The 16,940-nt window shown below is 44.9% G+C and overlaps 1 protein-coding gene across 1 annotated transcript; it reads right to left on the minus strand.

Annotated features, from left to right (window-relative positions):
• Nucleotides 1-3,550: 3,550 nt before the first annotated feature.
• LOC100382137 (Cupredoxin superfamily protein) lies at nucleotides 3,551-6,850 on the minus strand. The gene is made up of 2 exons (NM_001174898.1): nucleotides 6,096-6,850; nucleotides 3,551-4,660 (listed from the first exon to the last, which is right to left on the minus strand). Exons 1-2 carry the CDS (start codon nucleotides 6,843-6,845, stop codon nucleotides 3,701-3,703), a joined length of 1,710 nt encoding a protein of 569 aa, NP_001168369.1. The 5' UTR covers nucleotides 6,846-6,850; the 3' UTR covers nucleotides 3,551-3,700.
• Nucleotides 6,851-16,940: the final 10,090 nt, after the last annotated feature.

The following is a 16,940-nucleotide window of genomic DNA, read 5'->3' on the forward strand; positions in this document are numbered from 1 at the left end:
GTTAGTAGAAGATGGTACCCATACTTCAAGGTACTTTCCATTCCATTTAGGATTGCACATTAACCATTTAATTGAAATATGTTAGTATTGTCTTTGTTTTAATCATTTTAACTTAAACATTTAGGATTGCGTTGGTGCCATTGATGGCACACATGTATTGGCTAGGGTTCCTAGTTCAATGAGAGCAGCCTTCATGGGTAGAAAGCACACAACGACACAAAATGTTCTAGCAGCTGTTGATTTTGATTTGAGATTTACCTATGTTCTTGCTGGCTGGGAAGGTTCAGCTCATGATGCCTTGATTCTATCGGATGCATTGGAAAGATCTGATGGCCTCATTGTGCCACCAGGTAATTCCATAACATGTTTGAATATGCTTTTAAATTACTTCACAATCAAACTAACTAGAATTCTTTGAACTAGGAAAATTCTATTTAGTTGACGCTGGTTATGCTGTTAGACCTAGATTTCTACCTCCATACCGTAGCACAAGATATCATCTAAGAGAATTTGGTGGAGGAAACCATCCACTCAATCCAAGAGAACTCTTCAATCTAAGGCATTCTTCCCTCCGAGTAACAATTGAGAGAGCTTTCGGTGCCTTGAAGAATAGATTCAAGATTCTATACAACAAGCCTTTTCATCCATATCCGACACAAGTTAAGCTTGTGTTAGCATGCACCATCCTTCACAACTGGATTCTTAGATATGGGCTGGATTCACATTTTCCTTTGGAAAACACTTGGGCTCCAAACATTGCCAATGTGGAAGGTGCCATTGATGTAGTTCATGATAACCAAACTTGGACCCAACAAAGAGATGCTATATCAACTCAAATGTGGCAGCATAGGCTACTGGCAAGTATGCCATGGCCTCAAATGAGCCCCTTGGCACCATCTCGGATATCACTGAAGGTGCTGGTGCATCTGAAGAACCATGTCTTGTTGGTACTGGTGCTACTGCCTCTGGTTCTGCTGGTGCCAGCCCTTCTCATAGTGGTGCTGGTGCTGGTAGTTCCTATATATGGATCAAATGGAAAGAAAAGGAGACTCAGTGATGAAGAGCTTGGGATTATGGCAGGACTTACTGGAGCTGTGAACAAATTGGCTGAAGCTGTCCAAGCACCTGTTGTAGTCCAGACCACAGATGTCCACCCTGATCTGTATCAGATTTGCATGAGTATTCCAGGTTTCACTGATGAGGAGTTGATGACTTGCCTTACCTACCTATTGGACAACAAAAGGCAAGGTGATGGCTTTGTGAAGATGGAGCCTAAACACCGTGTGCTTTGGCTAAGGCAGCACCTTGCAAAGATTTGAGCAGACCAATCTTATGCCTATGATGCTTAATACCTTGCTCTATGCGTAGTACTTTGATCTATGCCTAATACTTTGCTCTATGCCTATGGCACTGAATCTGGAACTGTGGATGATAATTAATAATTCTGAGACTTTTCTACTTGTCTGTGATGATTTTATATTGAACTGTTGCCTTTACTTGCCTATGATGATATGTTTTATAATGATGATCAATCAAGGGAGTATGACTTGTTGCTTTGTTTTCCTTGCTCATTTTGTGAATTTTTCCTATGATGAAATATGTTTGACTGATGACCATTCATGGGAGTTTGACTTACTGCTTTGTTTTCCTTGCTCTTGGTTTTATTTTGGGTCAGGCAACCAAACATACTCTATCCTTTAATCTGATTTCCCCATCTGCCCTATGTTTTCCCATGTATGGTCAAATGAGGTGTTTATTCATACAAATCTGAGGCAATTTATTGTATTTACTCTCATGGGTTGATCAAGTGATTGTAATTGATAATAATTTCTGAGGCAAATTACTTCATGAGTTTCTGTTTATGTTTGTTGGTCTACATACTCTCATGATTTCTGAGGCAATTTTGTTTCTGTCACAAACTGGATATGCATGAGAAAGTGGATCTGGATATGGAATCACAAATGGTTGGTCTGCCAACAGTATCTGTTTATGTTTACAGTTTCTAAAGGGTCATGTTTACAGTTTCTTGTAAATCCTCCATTTATACCTATGTTTACAGTTTATGTTTATAGTTCAAGAAATTGTTGCTGATTGGATGATTGCATATTAGTTCAATTTATGGGTCAAAATCATATTTTTAGTTCAAATCTGCTGTAATTTGTTTAAAGGAGAACAAAACAATGTGTCATATGGGCCTGATTCATTGTAAAGGAGGTTTCTGTCAGTTTCTGTTTATGTTTGTTGGTGTGCCAACAAATTGTTTATGTTGCTACTATAGTTCATATGATTGTAATTCAAATGATTGGAACAACCTGGGCAGTGGTGTTTCTGTTTCTGTTTACTTCAAACGCCCTGCCTAGGCAGTGGTGTTTCTGTTGAATGCCCAGTAAATGAATGCCCAGGTTGAAACCGTTTTGCCTGTAATATTCAACAGAAATCCTTTTTACTGGGCATTCAACAGTAAAACATTTACTGGGCATTGGTGTTTCTGGGCAGTGGTGTCCGTCTATATTGGTGTTTCAAACGCCTGCAAACAGAGAACCAAATTTGTCTGTTTATATTTATTCGTCTGGTATTTGTTTGGTGTTCATATGATTGTTATTCGTCTGTTTATTCGTCTAGTATTCGTCTGTTTATTCGTCTGGTATTCGTCTGGTATCATACCTTAACTTCAAATAGCTGGTGTTCGTCTGGTATTTGAAGATGGAAACAGTCTGTAGGGGATAGGCAAGATGTACCATATTTGTCTGTTTTTGTTTATTCAAATACTATAGTTCATATGATTGTAATTCAAATGATTGTAAATCATATTTAGATGATTGCAATTAGTTCATTTTATGGGTCAAAATCATATTTTTAGTTCAAATCTGTTGTAATTTGTTTAATAGCGTTTAAAATTTTGAAATTTGGCGGGAGCTTCATTTTACATGTGAAAACTGTCGGCAACCCAATTGGGCCAAGCAAAAAAAAAGAGAACCAAACAATGTATAATATGGGCCTGGTTCATTTTGACCAGGCAACCAAACATTGTTTGTTGGCTCTTTACATGCGGGCTCCCCTGACCCTGGTCCTCTGACTGGGCCAGGCTCAGGCTGGATCAGGCAACCAAACACATCCTAAACGATCCGGGGTCTTGATACGCGGAGGCGGAGAGGTGACGTTAGTTGGTCAGCTTTGATTTGAGTCGCTTGCAATCCGTGTGCTGCCGCTCTTTTGTCCAGGAGGGTGTGGAGCTGTTTAGATTAGTGCTGGAGCTCAAAACAAGCTTAATTAGGCACTACTATCTGCCATGTTTGACACAGTCGTTGATGTGTCGTGCGCACACATGTAAATGATTCCCGACCGTATCTGACAAAATGACTGGAAAATCAAAGCTGGGCGGTGCGAAGATCAAAAGCCGTGAGATCCGATTGTTTTACAGCTTCAAAAGCTGTCTCTAGATAACGCAGCTCATCAGCCTCTCGATGATCCAGTAAAACTGGCAGGCCAGCTGCACTTTTTTTTTCTAACCCCGATAAAGATCACCGGTCGAGTACCGTGCAGTGCCTGTAAAAAGATGCACATGGCATTGTTCCCGAATCGTATAGGATTGTGATAAAAAAAATGCCCATACAAATCTTATTAGATGGACTGTAATAATAAGAAACAAAAGAACGAAATGGATCAACGGTGGTTGAGTTCAGATTCTGAACAACATCAGTTAGTGGCCACCCCTGGTTTTCCCGCACCCCATGATCTGTGGCGGGAGCGGAGCGACGCGGTCGACGCCTTCCTCGAAGGCGATGCCCATCCCCATGAAGAAATGGGACTCGATGTGGCAATGGAACGCCCAGACGCCGGGGTTGTCGGCCCTGAACCGCAGCGCCGTCCAGCCGTAGGGGTGCACCGCGACGGTGTTCTTGAGAATGGGGTCCCTGAGGTTGTAGGACGCCGGGTGCACCGCCGGGTCGAAGCGGCCGATGCCGTAGCCCAGCACCCAGAAGTCGTGGCCGTGCAGGTGCCACGGGTGCGTCTCGCTCTTGTTGGGCGCCAGCATGTTGGCGTTCTGCAGCACCACGTCGACGACGGAGCCGAACCGCAGGCGGTACAGCCCGTCGCTGGTGGTGGCGTTGGGGTTGGGCGGGACGGCGTAGACGTCGTACCCCCGGTGCGCGTACGTCTCCGGCGGCGGGCGCTGGTCGAAGGTGTCCAGGAGCCCCGGCCGCTTCATGGCCACCAGGTAGGGCGTGTGCGGCAGCGTGAAGGACACGCCGTTGAGCGCCCACTTGATGTGCGCGTCGATCTTGTTCTGTGTGTTGAGCAGGAGGATGGTGCGGTCGGCGCGCGGCGGCGGAGGCTCGACGTGGGCCGGGTGCGCCACCGTCGCCACGCTCTGCCGGAACCGGTACGCGGTGTCGTTCCAGGCGGGCCCCGCGGGAGGCGCCGTCGGCGGCGACCTGCGCGGGCTGCTGCGCCCGCCGTAGTAGCTGAGCACGGCGGTGCCCGCCGGCGTGCCCGGCTCGCGGCTGACCACGTTGGAGGCGAGCCAGTAGTTGCGGTTGGGGTCCTGGTCCGCCTTGATCAGCACGGAGTAGGTCTCGCCCGAGTAGATGTTGAGGTTCTTCACCACGAACGGCTTCACGTAGTGCCCGTCCGCCTCCACCACCGTCATTTCGTGGCCCTGAAACCATTCATGCCGTGGATGGATCATTACTCCGGTACAAGTACATAAAGGATCGGACGGTTGGGAGAGATGGGGTATATGGCATTGCGAAAATGGCTCTACATGCATGCATGCGTCGTCTGAAAGGAAGCCAATTAGTAGGGAAACTAAACGAAACATTGACTCAACTAATAAATAAATTAAACAAGAGTTGCAGCTTGCAGATCGAGAGCATATACGTTATACTGCCATTCGCAAGAGCTGTTAATAACGGGTGCAGTGCATATAGCATTTGGACCTACAACTTGTTGGACTATTGACTTGGTCGTCGCGCGCGCACGTTGCTTGCTGTTGCTAGGCAATTGCGCACACAGGTTGGTGCACCAACTGAACCGTACTAGTGTACAAAATAGTTTAGTAAGGTAGCAGACTATCATGCATGAGCCAAGAACGGTAAGCACATATTCCCTGACTGCCGTCTAACGCTAGACTACTTTATTACTTTAATCCAAGTATCGGATCGCATCCAAACAATGTACGTATATATACACTTAGTTTACGTGGGCCAAGACCAGAGAGGCAGAGACGGACGGCCGAGAGTTGTTGCCTGTTGCCTCGATGCACGGTTAACGGCTAGCTTTGTGGTCGTGGAGATGGTCCAGTACGTAGGAGCAGCATGCATGTGCGCGTCGGGCTTCCCCAAAACACGGCATTGCCCTAGATTCTAGCGCGAGATTGCAGGGGATTGTACTGTTGTCGTCACTTCCCGCCATGGGAAATGTGCACCCAATGCTGGCCATGCAATCAGTGGACTCGCTCTTTCACACTCATAACTTTCCCGCCCAGATCATATAAGTTACATTAGAAAGATTGGGAGGGTAAAATATCACTTTAAAACCACTAATAAATTAAAAAAGTAAGACGGTAGCTTATTTAAACTTATTTGTTATCCCAAAATGATATTTTTACGTTTCTATCATTTCATCGTAATCTAATTTATATAATTTAAGAGAGAAACAAACACGCCAATAATCTGCTATCGTGGATCAAGTACACGAGACAGCTAAGAGAAGAGTCCGCCTCTCTTGTTCTTTTTTTCAATTAACAACCTAAACACTCCTTTAAGAGATACCTCAGAGTTGTACATATCGTATCAGAGTTGTATTCTGAATTGTGAATAGCTTCTAATGTAGGAGTATAATGGATAGCTGCATGGTTGCCATATGCATTTTTCTTCTATTCAACTACTCCTACCGTGTTTTTCAAAAAACAAAAAAATAACTACTCCTACCGTGTAGTTGTTTTTCAATTAGTGCTACATTGTTTTAGATCTTGACACCTGCTTTTGTAACTGTTGACGAATTGAAATGTTATATACAAAAAATAAAAGGACGCGGAGAAACAAATAAATCGAGACATCGAGAAGGAGAGAGAAACTAAATAACGTGCGCACCTCGATCTCAAAGTTGAGCGCCGACAGCGAGGTGACGCTGGCGATGCGGAACCTGTAGGTCCTGCCGGGCACGACGGCGAACACGGGCGTGGCGCACTCCGGGTGCGCGGCGTCGCAGGCCCCGGCGGCCGAGCAGTTGACGAACCTGCCGCGGCCGTTGATGAGCAGCGACTGCGGCTCCCCGACCCAGACGAGCGGCGCGGACGCGAGCCCGGCGGCCTGCTCGTAGGTGCTCTTATGCCACCAGTCGTTGAGCAGCACGTCGTGCTCGCCGTCGTAGCGGAACGGCTCGGCGTCGGGCCCGCCGGGCGCCGCGGCCACCACGATGAGCCCGTTGAGCCCCGCGGAGCGCTGCATCCCGTAGTGCGCGTGGTACATGTACGTGCCCGGGCGGTCCACCACGAAGGCGTAGGTGAAGGTGTCCCCGGGGAGGATGGGGCACTGCGTCACGCCCTCCGTGCCGTCGGCCCACGGCGTGCCGCGCTGCCGGATGCCGTGCCAGTGGATGGCCACGTTCTCGGTCAGCAGGGAGTTCTTCACCCGGACCACCACGGTGTCCCCCTGCGTCGCGCGGATCGTCGGCCCGGGCGTCTCCCCGTTGATGGTCACCGCCAGCTTCCGCACGCAGTCGGGGCTCTTGAACTGGTAGCTGATCTCCCACTCCTGGTGCCGCGTGGCGGCGCGCGCGACCACCGCTGCCAGCGACAGCGACAGGAAGAGGCAGCAGAGGAGCCGCGGTGGACAGCCCATGGCCGGATCCACGCAGTGTGGAGCCGCGCAGGAGCTCGATCCTATGATATGACTTATGGGGGTGCCTGACTGAGCGCGTGTGCAGAGGCAAGCAGCTGCTATGTGTCGAGACTCGAGAGGTGCTGTTATGCCTGTGTTGCATATGTACACACATATATATACTAGTAGGCTAGTAGCAGCTTTGTTTCTTTCTGATTTGGTAGCAACCAAGTGACCTGTTCAATCGTAATTTTTTATTTCCATTCAAACAACACGCGTTAGGGGACAATTTATAAAGGGAAGCAGGTGTTTACATTGAGGCATTCAAGTTTAAACCTGAAACTGCCTCGAAAGTGATCGCCCAGCTGGGTGCCTGGGTCACATCAAGGCTGCTGGGCAGAGCAAGGCTCACGTAGACTTTCGTCTACTTTTAATACAAAAAAAGGAGATTAAGCACATAGAGCAATAATAGGTCCTCTTCTTCGAATAAAACCAACTTTGTAGTAACGAACTGAGCATATAGGATTGGATTTCTTATCGTAGAAACTACCTACTCACCCAAGTTCAAGCCCTCGATTTGATGTGGTTGCTCGCATTTATTTTCGATCTAGTGGTTAGACGATCGACGTGCCTTTTGACAGCAAGTCGTAATTCGAAATTAAAAAAAAGCAACTTTGAAGTAGTCTCTCTTTGGAAATTATTCACACGAGTATCCATGGTTTTGTGAAGAGCAAGTGTTGATGGTGAAAATATTAGTATATATAAATCTACATACTCAAAACACCATCAGCAACCTTGTAATGAAAATTAGACAAACATATTATGAACATATATTTTATCAGATAATAAACTTCCAGTGGAGTATTTCTATGCAGGACTATAAGATGAAGATAAGCTTATGGGCACATTATATGGAGTATTTCTTTCAATAATAAAATAAGAAGAGTATTTCTTCCAGTGCTTTCGGTTCGCTCTCAATTCAAGTAGATTGAGTGGAATTAAATGAGTTTAAATCCCAAAAAAGTCAAACTTCTTCTTATTTTTTTTTTCTAATCACATCTAATCCATATGTAATAGGAATAAACGAATAAGACCTTATAATACAAATCGACCTCAAGACAAGTTGACGTACCCAGGTCTTGTTCGTTTTGCTCTCAATCCATATGGATTGTGTGAGATTGAGTGAGTTTCGATTTCGAACAAGTCAAAATCTTTTATGTCCCGTTTGTTTCCTTTCATTTTGAGAAATTAAAATCTTACTAATGGAATAGGCTATTTTTTTAGAATGTGACATTCCACTACTTTCCAAAGTTATCATATATAAGCCTATTTCAAATTCATGGGGTGAGAGATGAAAATTGATTTTATAGATTTACATGCTATTTTTCCAATGTACAACTTATAGCATACTATTCTACTTGCTTCGCTATAACATAAATATAGTATATAACTATCTCTCTGATATAATTTAGGATAATATACAAATATATTATATATATAAATATATAAACTTAATTAGTTTTTGTCTAAATTATAATTATTAAAATAGAATTCAATTTCAACGAAACAAACGGGCCATTATAATTTTTCTCAATCCTATCCGATCTACCTGGGATAAAAATAACCGAAGGTGCACCCCGGCGTTATCCGGGCCGCGTTCATTTCTCTCCACTTCCCCAGCCCGGGCACTGCTGCGTCTGCGTCGGCCGAGTAAGCTTCACCTGCACTGCTGCCGAAGACTTTGTCGAAACGGACGCTGATGGTTTCGGCATTTCACAGTGGTTTCTTGCTCATATGCAGAGAAGCGAAAACATGCATGGCTGTTGTCGTTCAAAGTCAAAACCCCCCACGTTGTACGTGTTATATACATATACGTATTAGTCAATTCTCTTCTACAGGAATGCCGGGCCAGCACCGGGAATCCGCAAGCACAAGTGGACAACTGTCGATAGGGTATCTGTTTATCGGTGCCGTGCTCTGACCAATCAATTTGCCAGTTGGCGGCCGGGAAGTTCAGAAACATACGGGCTCGACGCGAGCGGCGAGCATGCAGCACATTATATATTATCGCGGGCTCACATGCATGCATGGATACGATACGGCTATACTATACGCGAGCTAGCGAATGCGTGTACCCAAACGCATAGATGCCGTAACGCGCATCCAAAGCTTTCTGTTTGGACAAGAGTTTGTACTGTTTCGGTTCAGGCTAACTCAGAAGACAGAATCAGCTGAACCGCCGTCCCCTTCCCTTTTAGCATTAGCTAAAACTAAACACGCACCAGCTATCAGACGCTGAGTCGTCCAATTATTATATATACGCTTTACAGCTGCTGATAGTGTAATCGAGATTGTTTTCCGATTGTGCAGTGAGAATTTCTAGAAAAAGCAAGCCAGCTCTTGCTATATGGACCCTTTCTGGAGCAGTTCTTTTCAGATTAAGTTCATGTTCTATGTTGCCTGTTTTAAGAGCTTTTTCGCTGGATGCGGACGCGGTTTACAGGACAAGTAATAATCTCGTTCGAAAAGATCGATCGCAGCTCAGAACAATCATCAGGCTAAAGCAATTCTCTTTACAGCTACCGCACGTAACACGCTTTGCCCCGCTTTTTTTTTTCTGACATGACGACAAATCTTATCAGTTATTACAACGAATCAACTGTTTGTTTGTCCGATCCCTAGCTAGCTAGATCCGGCAAATGTATATGAATTGACAACTCTATTTTTCTAAAGAAAATTAGTTATTTTTTTGATAAAGTGAGAATTCCTTAGAAAAATAGAGTTGTCAAACTAGCACTTAGAATTCATGTTTTTCCCTCCTCTTTCCTATAACGCAAGACAGGGTATAAGACCGTCTCCAGCAGTTCCCCATATGGTCACCTAAAACACTATTTTGCAGTGTAGACTGCACTATTCGCAGAATGTAGTTTGAATCACTATCGGAATTCGGCTCTTTGCTGAGTGTCAAATATTTTGCCGAGTGTTTTTTTGGGCACTCGTCAAGGAAGCTATTTGCCGAGTGCCAAACAAAAAACCCTCGGTGAAAGAAAACACTTGGCAAAGAAACTCTTTGCTGATGCAAAGACAATTTAAAAATCATATTTTAAAGCAGTAAATTAATTCAAATGAAAAAGTTTTCAACTACAAATTTGTATAACTCATCATGATGTACAATTTATATTTTAAACATTTCTTCATATGATAAAATAAAAATAATTTTGTTCATAAAACATGCATCTCTCTTGTAGTTTATGAAACTACGAGAGAGATGTATAAAATTTATGGATATTGTTAGAACCATCATGTGAGATGAACAAATGATCAAAAAACCAAAATAAAATTTGTAGATCTTGAGAAGTTATAAAATTTTGTAGTTGACAATTTTTTATTTGAAATCATCTTGTCAATGAAAACTACGTCTGAACTTAAAAAATTTAAAATTTGAAATTTGAAAACGACCTCAAAAGAAAAAAACCACCAACATAAAAGTTGTAGGTATTAAAGAGTTATGAAACTTTATAGTTGACAATGTTTTGGTTTGAAATCATCTTGTCATGCAAAACTATGTTTGAATTTAAAATTTTGAATTTTTAAAACTATCTCAAATGAAAAAACCACCAAAATAAAAGTTGTAGGTCTTGAAATGTAATTAAACTTTGTAATTGACATTTTTTATTTGAAATCATCTTCTTATTGAAAAATTCGTGTGAAGTTTTCAAATTTGAAATTCAAATTTTGTAAACGGCCTCGGATGTAGAAACTATCAAAATAAAACTTGTAGATCTTGAAAGTTATGCAACTTTATAGTTGGTCACATTTTCCAATGAATTTATTTAGTGACTAAAATAATCAAATTACTCTCGGTTTATTATATTAGATGAGGAATGAAAACGTAATATAGACATAATTGATGTAGTAGTGTAGTGATAGAGGAGGGTATGCGCGAGAGAGAGGTTGCGAGTTCGAATCTCACCATTCACAAAACATGTAAATTTGATTCAAAATAATAGTGAAAACTGATAGGGCGATGGGTATGGTAAATGGGTAGTGGTTGGAGAGTTGTTCCCATAATTTTAAAAACGTTTTGCTATTTTTTGGGTTTTTGCGGTTCTTAATTTGCTGAGTGCTTTTATTTGCTGAATGCTTTTCGACACTCGGCAAAGTATTTGCCGAGTTGTCCGAAAAAGTACTCGGCAAAAAACTCTTTGCCGATAAAATGTTTGCCGAATGTAAAATGGTCTTTGCGAGTGTCTGAGACACTCGGCAAAGAACGCGAGTCTGGTAGTGAATATGTGGATGGGGATGGGTAAGCTGCTGGAAATAGAATAAGTACATCATCTCCACACCAACAGCCAGACGCACACCACACCATGTGACCGCCACGCATCAACGGCCACACAACATCCACTTAGACCCACAAATGCGCCGGTTGGGACGATGGACGCGACGTGCCAAAATGGGTAGCTAATCCGATGATTGTGGCTCGCCCGTGAAAGTCGTCTAGAGGGGGTGAATAGACGAAACCTAAAATTGACAAACTTGAACACAAAAGTTCACCCCTGGGTTAGCGTTAGAACAAGTATAGAATGATTCGGAGAGCGGAAGAGTAGTTCTTCTTGTTATGAGTTGTTCAATCGATTGTAGATAACTTTGGGAGCCAACTCAAATCGATCGCAAGCAAGAGAACTAGAGAAGTGAGAGGGAGAAAGAAAACTCACAAAGATGGTGATCAACACAAAGACACATGTGATATGTTTCCCGAGGTTCAACTCGAAGACTGTACGTCCCCGTTGAGGAGGCCACAAAGGACGAGTCTCATTTAACCCTTTTCCTCTCACACGGTCATGAAGGTCGGTTGAGTATTCTCAATATCTTAGGGACACCAAGTCCCGCAAGGATCTCCACACGAAGAATGGAGTCTCTTGCCTCACTTTACAATCAAAGAGAATGAGAAAAGGAGTGAGAATGAAAACTCGAATCAAGAACACAAGAATTCGCAACTTTCAATTGCACAAGCAGCTAAGTCTCTCAAACACAAATCGATCAAATGCGGTGCATCGACTTTGAATGTTTGGAGAGGTTGCACTTAATGTGTAGTATGTTAGATTGAGTCTTATGTTTTTAATGTGCTAGTTGGGGCGGTATTTGTAGCCCCCAACCACCAAAAGAGCCATTGGAGTTATGGGGCAAAACGTTGTCTGCGCACTGGTGCACGAACGGTGTTGTTCCGGTGCCCCATCAAACCATGAATAATGATGTTGCATGTAACCGTTCTGCTCTTGTCAGCCGACGTTGGAGGCTATCAGACAGTCTGGTGCCTCACCGGACCAGTCCGGTGCCCTAGCTCCAATAATGTCATTTTACATGCTCTATGCGAACTTGGTCCGGATAGCCACCGAGACGGTCCGGTGCGCAAGCAGCGAAATGGCCAAGTCTGCCCCCCTGCTCGGATGGTCTGGTGTGCCACTGGACCAGTTCGGTGCCTCTAGCTGCACCCCAAATTTCATTTTTTGTCCAATTCTTCTCCAAATCTTTTTTGACTGACTTTGAGGATGTTCCTATGACTTAGACAAACATATGTAGTGACAATCCAACTAGTCTAAGTCATGGTTCAAGCACTTTTTGTTCTCTCCAACTTAGAATCTTGTTTTTGCTCAAACAAGCTCCAAAAGTGTGATTTTGGGAATCTGAGCGAACCAACCTCCTTATATGTATCAAATAGGTTCCTAGGGGTGTTTAGAACTTATCCAAAGTGTAGAACTAGGTATAGTTCATCTTTTCCAAGTTTTACCCCCCTTTTTGGTTGTTTTTAAGTTGTTTCTGATTTAGAACTGAATTGAATAGACTTACACACATGTGAATCAAAACTAGGCAAACTAGTTAGTCCATAAGAGGTTGTGATGGTCATCAAGCACCAAAATCAATTAGAGAAAATGGTTAATACCATTTCCCTTTCAGTCTCTCATGGCCGACTTGATGAAATTCCCTAGCCCTTCAAAGCCTGCTTGTCCCCAAGCTGTTGCAAAAGGAAAGCATTGCTGAAGAGCTTCTTGCTCTTCCCATGTAGCTAGCTTAGAAGGAAGCCCAGACAACTCTACAAGGACTTGCTGCACTGCACCAGTCAGTGATCCTTGGACCAGCCACGAGTTTGGAGCACGCATACAGGGACACAAAGTGTTGAAAGCAATGTGGGAAGATCTGAAGCGGCCATCCCTTTGAATCATGCAACAAGCTTCAGTTGTGAGACATGTACCACATGGTGAATACTGAAGTGAGCAGGCAGTTGCAGACGATACACCATGGCTTCCACATGAGCCACGACCTGATAGGATATAAAGTACTTGAAGCTAAGCTTGTGGTGAATGCACGACATGATAGAGGATGAGGCGCAAGGTTAGAGCTTCAAGTAGACTTAGTCCCCCACTACGAAGGATTGCTCAGACCGGTGTTGATCAACCTGCTTCTTCATTTGAGCATAGGCACGCAAGACGTGTTGATGAATGAGTTCATGCATTGTGGAACATTCCTACAACCAATCCAAGACCTGAGAAGGAACAAAATTTGTTGAGCACCATTTGTAGAACCTGGGGACGACCGGACGGTCCGACCATGTGGCCTGAACGGTCTGTGATCAATTTAACTCAGGTGGGAGTCCTTATCCCATGCGTGTTTAACCAACTAATCACATGAGATACACATAGGAACATGTCCATACCTCCCCTATATATATATGAAGGGGTACTACCAATTGGCGAACAACACAATCGATCTAAATCAATACAATCTACTTTACTTGCTTGGTGTTTAGCCAACTAATCGCACAAGATACACATAGGAACGGGTCCAGACCTCCCCTATATATGAAGGGGTACTACCGATTGGTGAACAACACAATCGATCTAAATCAATACAATCTACTTTACTTGCTTGGTTCTTCATAGCATTAGGAGTATGAGTAAGTTTAGCTTTTCATGAATCCCAAATTGAAAGGGAATTAGGCTTACACCTAGTTCCCAAATAATTTTGGTGGTTGAATTGCCCAACACAAATAATCGGACTAACTAGTTTGCCCCAGTGTATAGAGTATACAGGTGTAAAGGTTCACATTCAGTCAATAAAAAGACCAAGTGTTGGATTCAACAAAGGAGCAATGAGGCAACCGAGGGCACCTCTGGCTGGAGGCACCGGACTGTCCGGTGTGCACCGGACAGTGTCTGGTGCGCCCAGAGGACACCAACTCAAACTCTTCGCCCTCGGGAATTCTCGGAAGCCGGCGCGCTATAATTCACCGGACTGTCCGGTGTGCACCGGACATGTCCGGTGCTCCTAGGAAGCGCGGTCTCCGGAACTCGCCAGCCTCGGGTTCGCGCGGCAGCCGCTCCGCTAAAATTCACCGGACTGTCCGGTGTGCACCGGACTGTCCGGTGTGCCAGCGGAGCAACGGCTCCCTGCGGTGCCAACGGCTCCCTGCGGTGCATTTAATGCGCGCGCAGCGCGCGCAGACGTCAGGCACGCCCATACCGGTGCACCGGACATCAAACAGTACCTGTCCGGTGTGCACCGGACACCCAGGCGGGCCCACAAGTCAGAAGCTCCAACGGTCAGAATCCAACGGCAGTGATGACGTGGCAGGGGGCACCGGACTGTCCGGTGTGCACCGGACTGTCCGGTGTGCACCGGACTGTCCGGTGCGCCATCGAACAGACAGGTTCCCAACGGCCACATTTGGTGGTTGGGGCTATAAATACCCCAACCACCCCACCATTCATTGCATCCAAGTTTTCCACTTCCCAACTATTACAAGAGCTCTAGCATTCAATTCTAGACACACCAAAGAGATCAAATCCTCTCCAATTCCACACAAAGCCCTAGCGACTAGTGAGAGTGATTTGCCGTGTTCATTTGAGCTCTTGTGCTTGGATTGCTTCTTTTCTTTCTCACTTGTTCTTGTGATCAAAACTCCATTGTAATCAAGGCAAGAGGCACCAATTGTGTGGTGGCCCTTGCGGGGAAGTTTTGTTCCCGGCTTTGATTTGAGAAGAGAAGCTCACTCGGTCCGAGGGACCGTTTGAGAGAGGGAAGGGTTGAAAGAGACCCGGCCTTTGTGGCCTCCTCAACGGGGAGTAGGTTTGAGAGAACCGAACCTCGGTGAAACAAATCCGTGTGTCACACTTCATTATTTGCTCGCGATTTGTTTTGCGCCCTCTCTCGCGGACTCGTTTATATTTCTAACGCTAACCCGTCTTGTAGTTGTGTTTATATTTGTAAATTTCAGTTTCGCCCTATTCACCCCCCTCTAGGCGACTATCAATTGGTATCAAAGCCCGGTTCTTCATTAGAGCCTAACCGCTCGAAGTGATGTCGGGAGATCACGCCAAGAAGGAGATGGAGACCAGCGAAAAGCCCACTACAAGCCACGGGAGCACTTCATCGGAAGAGTCCCGCACCAAGAGGAAGGAGAAGAAGAAGGACTCCTCCAAACGGAAGGAGAAAAAGTCTTCCTCTTCTCACCACAAAGAGAAGAAGGAAAAATCTTCTTCTCACAAGCCGCATCGGAGAGGGGACAAGCACAAAAGGATGAGGAAGGTGGTCTACTACGAGACCGACACTTCATCAACATCAACCTCCGACTCCGACGCGCCCTCCGTCACTTCTAAGCGCCAAGAGCGCAAGAAGTATAGTAAGATCCCCCTACGCTACCCTCGCATTTCCAAACATACTCCTTTACTTTCCGTCCCATTAGGCAAACCACCAACTTTTGATGGTGAAGATTACGCTAGGTGGAGCGATTTAATGCGATTTCATCTAACCTCGCTCCACAAAAGCATATGGGATGTTGTTGAGTTTGGCGCGCATGTACCATCCGTAGGGGATGAAAACTATGATGAGGATGAGGTGGCCCAAATCGAGCACTTCAACTCTCAAGCAACAACAATACTCCTCGCCTCTCTAAGTAGAGAGGAGTACAACAAAGTACAAGGGTTGAAGAGCGCCAAGGAGATTTGGGATGTGCTCAAAACCGCGCACGAAGGAGACGAGCTCACCAAGATCACCAAGCGGGAAACGATCGAGGGGGAGCTCGGTCGGTTCCGGCTTCGCAAAGGGGAGGAGCCACAACACATGTACAACCGGCTCAAGACCTTGGTGAATCAAGTGCGCAACCTCGGGAGCGTAAAATGGGATGACCACGAGATGGTTAAGGTTATTCTAAGATCTCTTATTTTCCTTAACCCTACTCAAGTTCAATTAATCCGTGGTAATCCTAGATATACTAAAATGACCCCCGAGGAAGTTATCGGGAATTTTGTAAGTTTTGAGTGCATGATCGAAGGCTCGAGGAAGATCAACGAGCTTGATGATGCCACCACATCTGAAGCTCAACCCGTTGCATTCAAGGCAACGGAGGAGAAGAAGGAGGAGGCTACACCAAGTCGACAACCAATAGACGCCTCCAAGCTCGACAACGAGGAAATGGCGCTCGTCATCAAAAGCTTCCGCCAAATCCTCAAGCAAAGGAGGGGGAAGGACTACAAGTCCCGCTCCAAGAAGGTTTGCTACAAGTGTGGTAAGCCCGGTCATTTTATTGCTAAATGTCCTATATCTAGTGACAGTGACCGAGGTGACGACAAGAAGGGAAGGCGAAAGGAGAAGAAGAAGTACTACAAGAAGAAGGGCGGCGATGCCCATGTTTGTCGGGAATGGGATTCCGACGATAGCTCAAGCGACTCCTCCGATGACGAGGACGCCGCCAACATCGCCGTCACCAAGGGACTCCTCTTCCCCAACGTCGGTCACAAGTGCCTCATGGCAAAGGACGGCAAAAAGAAAAAGGTTAAATCTAACTCCTCCACTAAATATGAATCTTCTAGTGATAATAATAGTGATGAGGAAGATAGTTTGCGTTCCCTTTTTGCCAACCTTAACATAGCTCAAAAGGAAAAATTAAATGAATTAGTCAGTGCCATTCATGAAAAGGATGATCTTTTGGATTCTCAAGAGGATTGTCTAATTAAAGAAAACAAGAAACATGTTAAGGTTAAAAAGGCTTATGCTCTTGAGATTGAGAAATGTGAAAAATTATCTAGTGAGCTAAGCACTTGCCGTGAGATGATTGAT

This window comes from Zea mays, chromosome 7 (genome assembly GCF_902167145.1).
Source record: "Zea mays cultivar B73 chromosome 7, Zm-B73-REFERENCE-NAM-5.0, whole genome shotgun sequence".
NCBI classification, from domain to species: Eukaryota; Viridiplantae; Streptophyta; class Magnoliopsida; order Poales; family Poaceae; genus Zea; species Zea mays.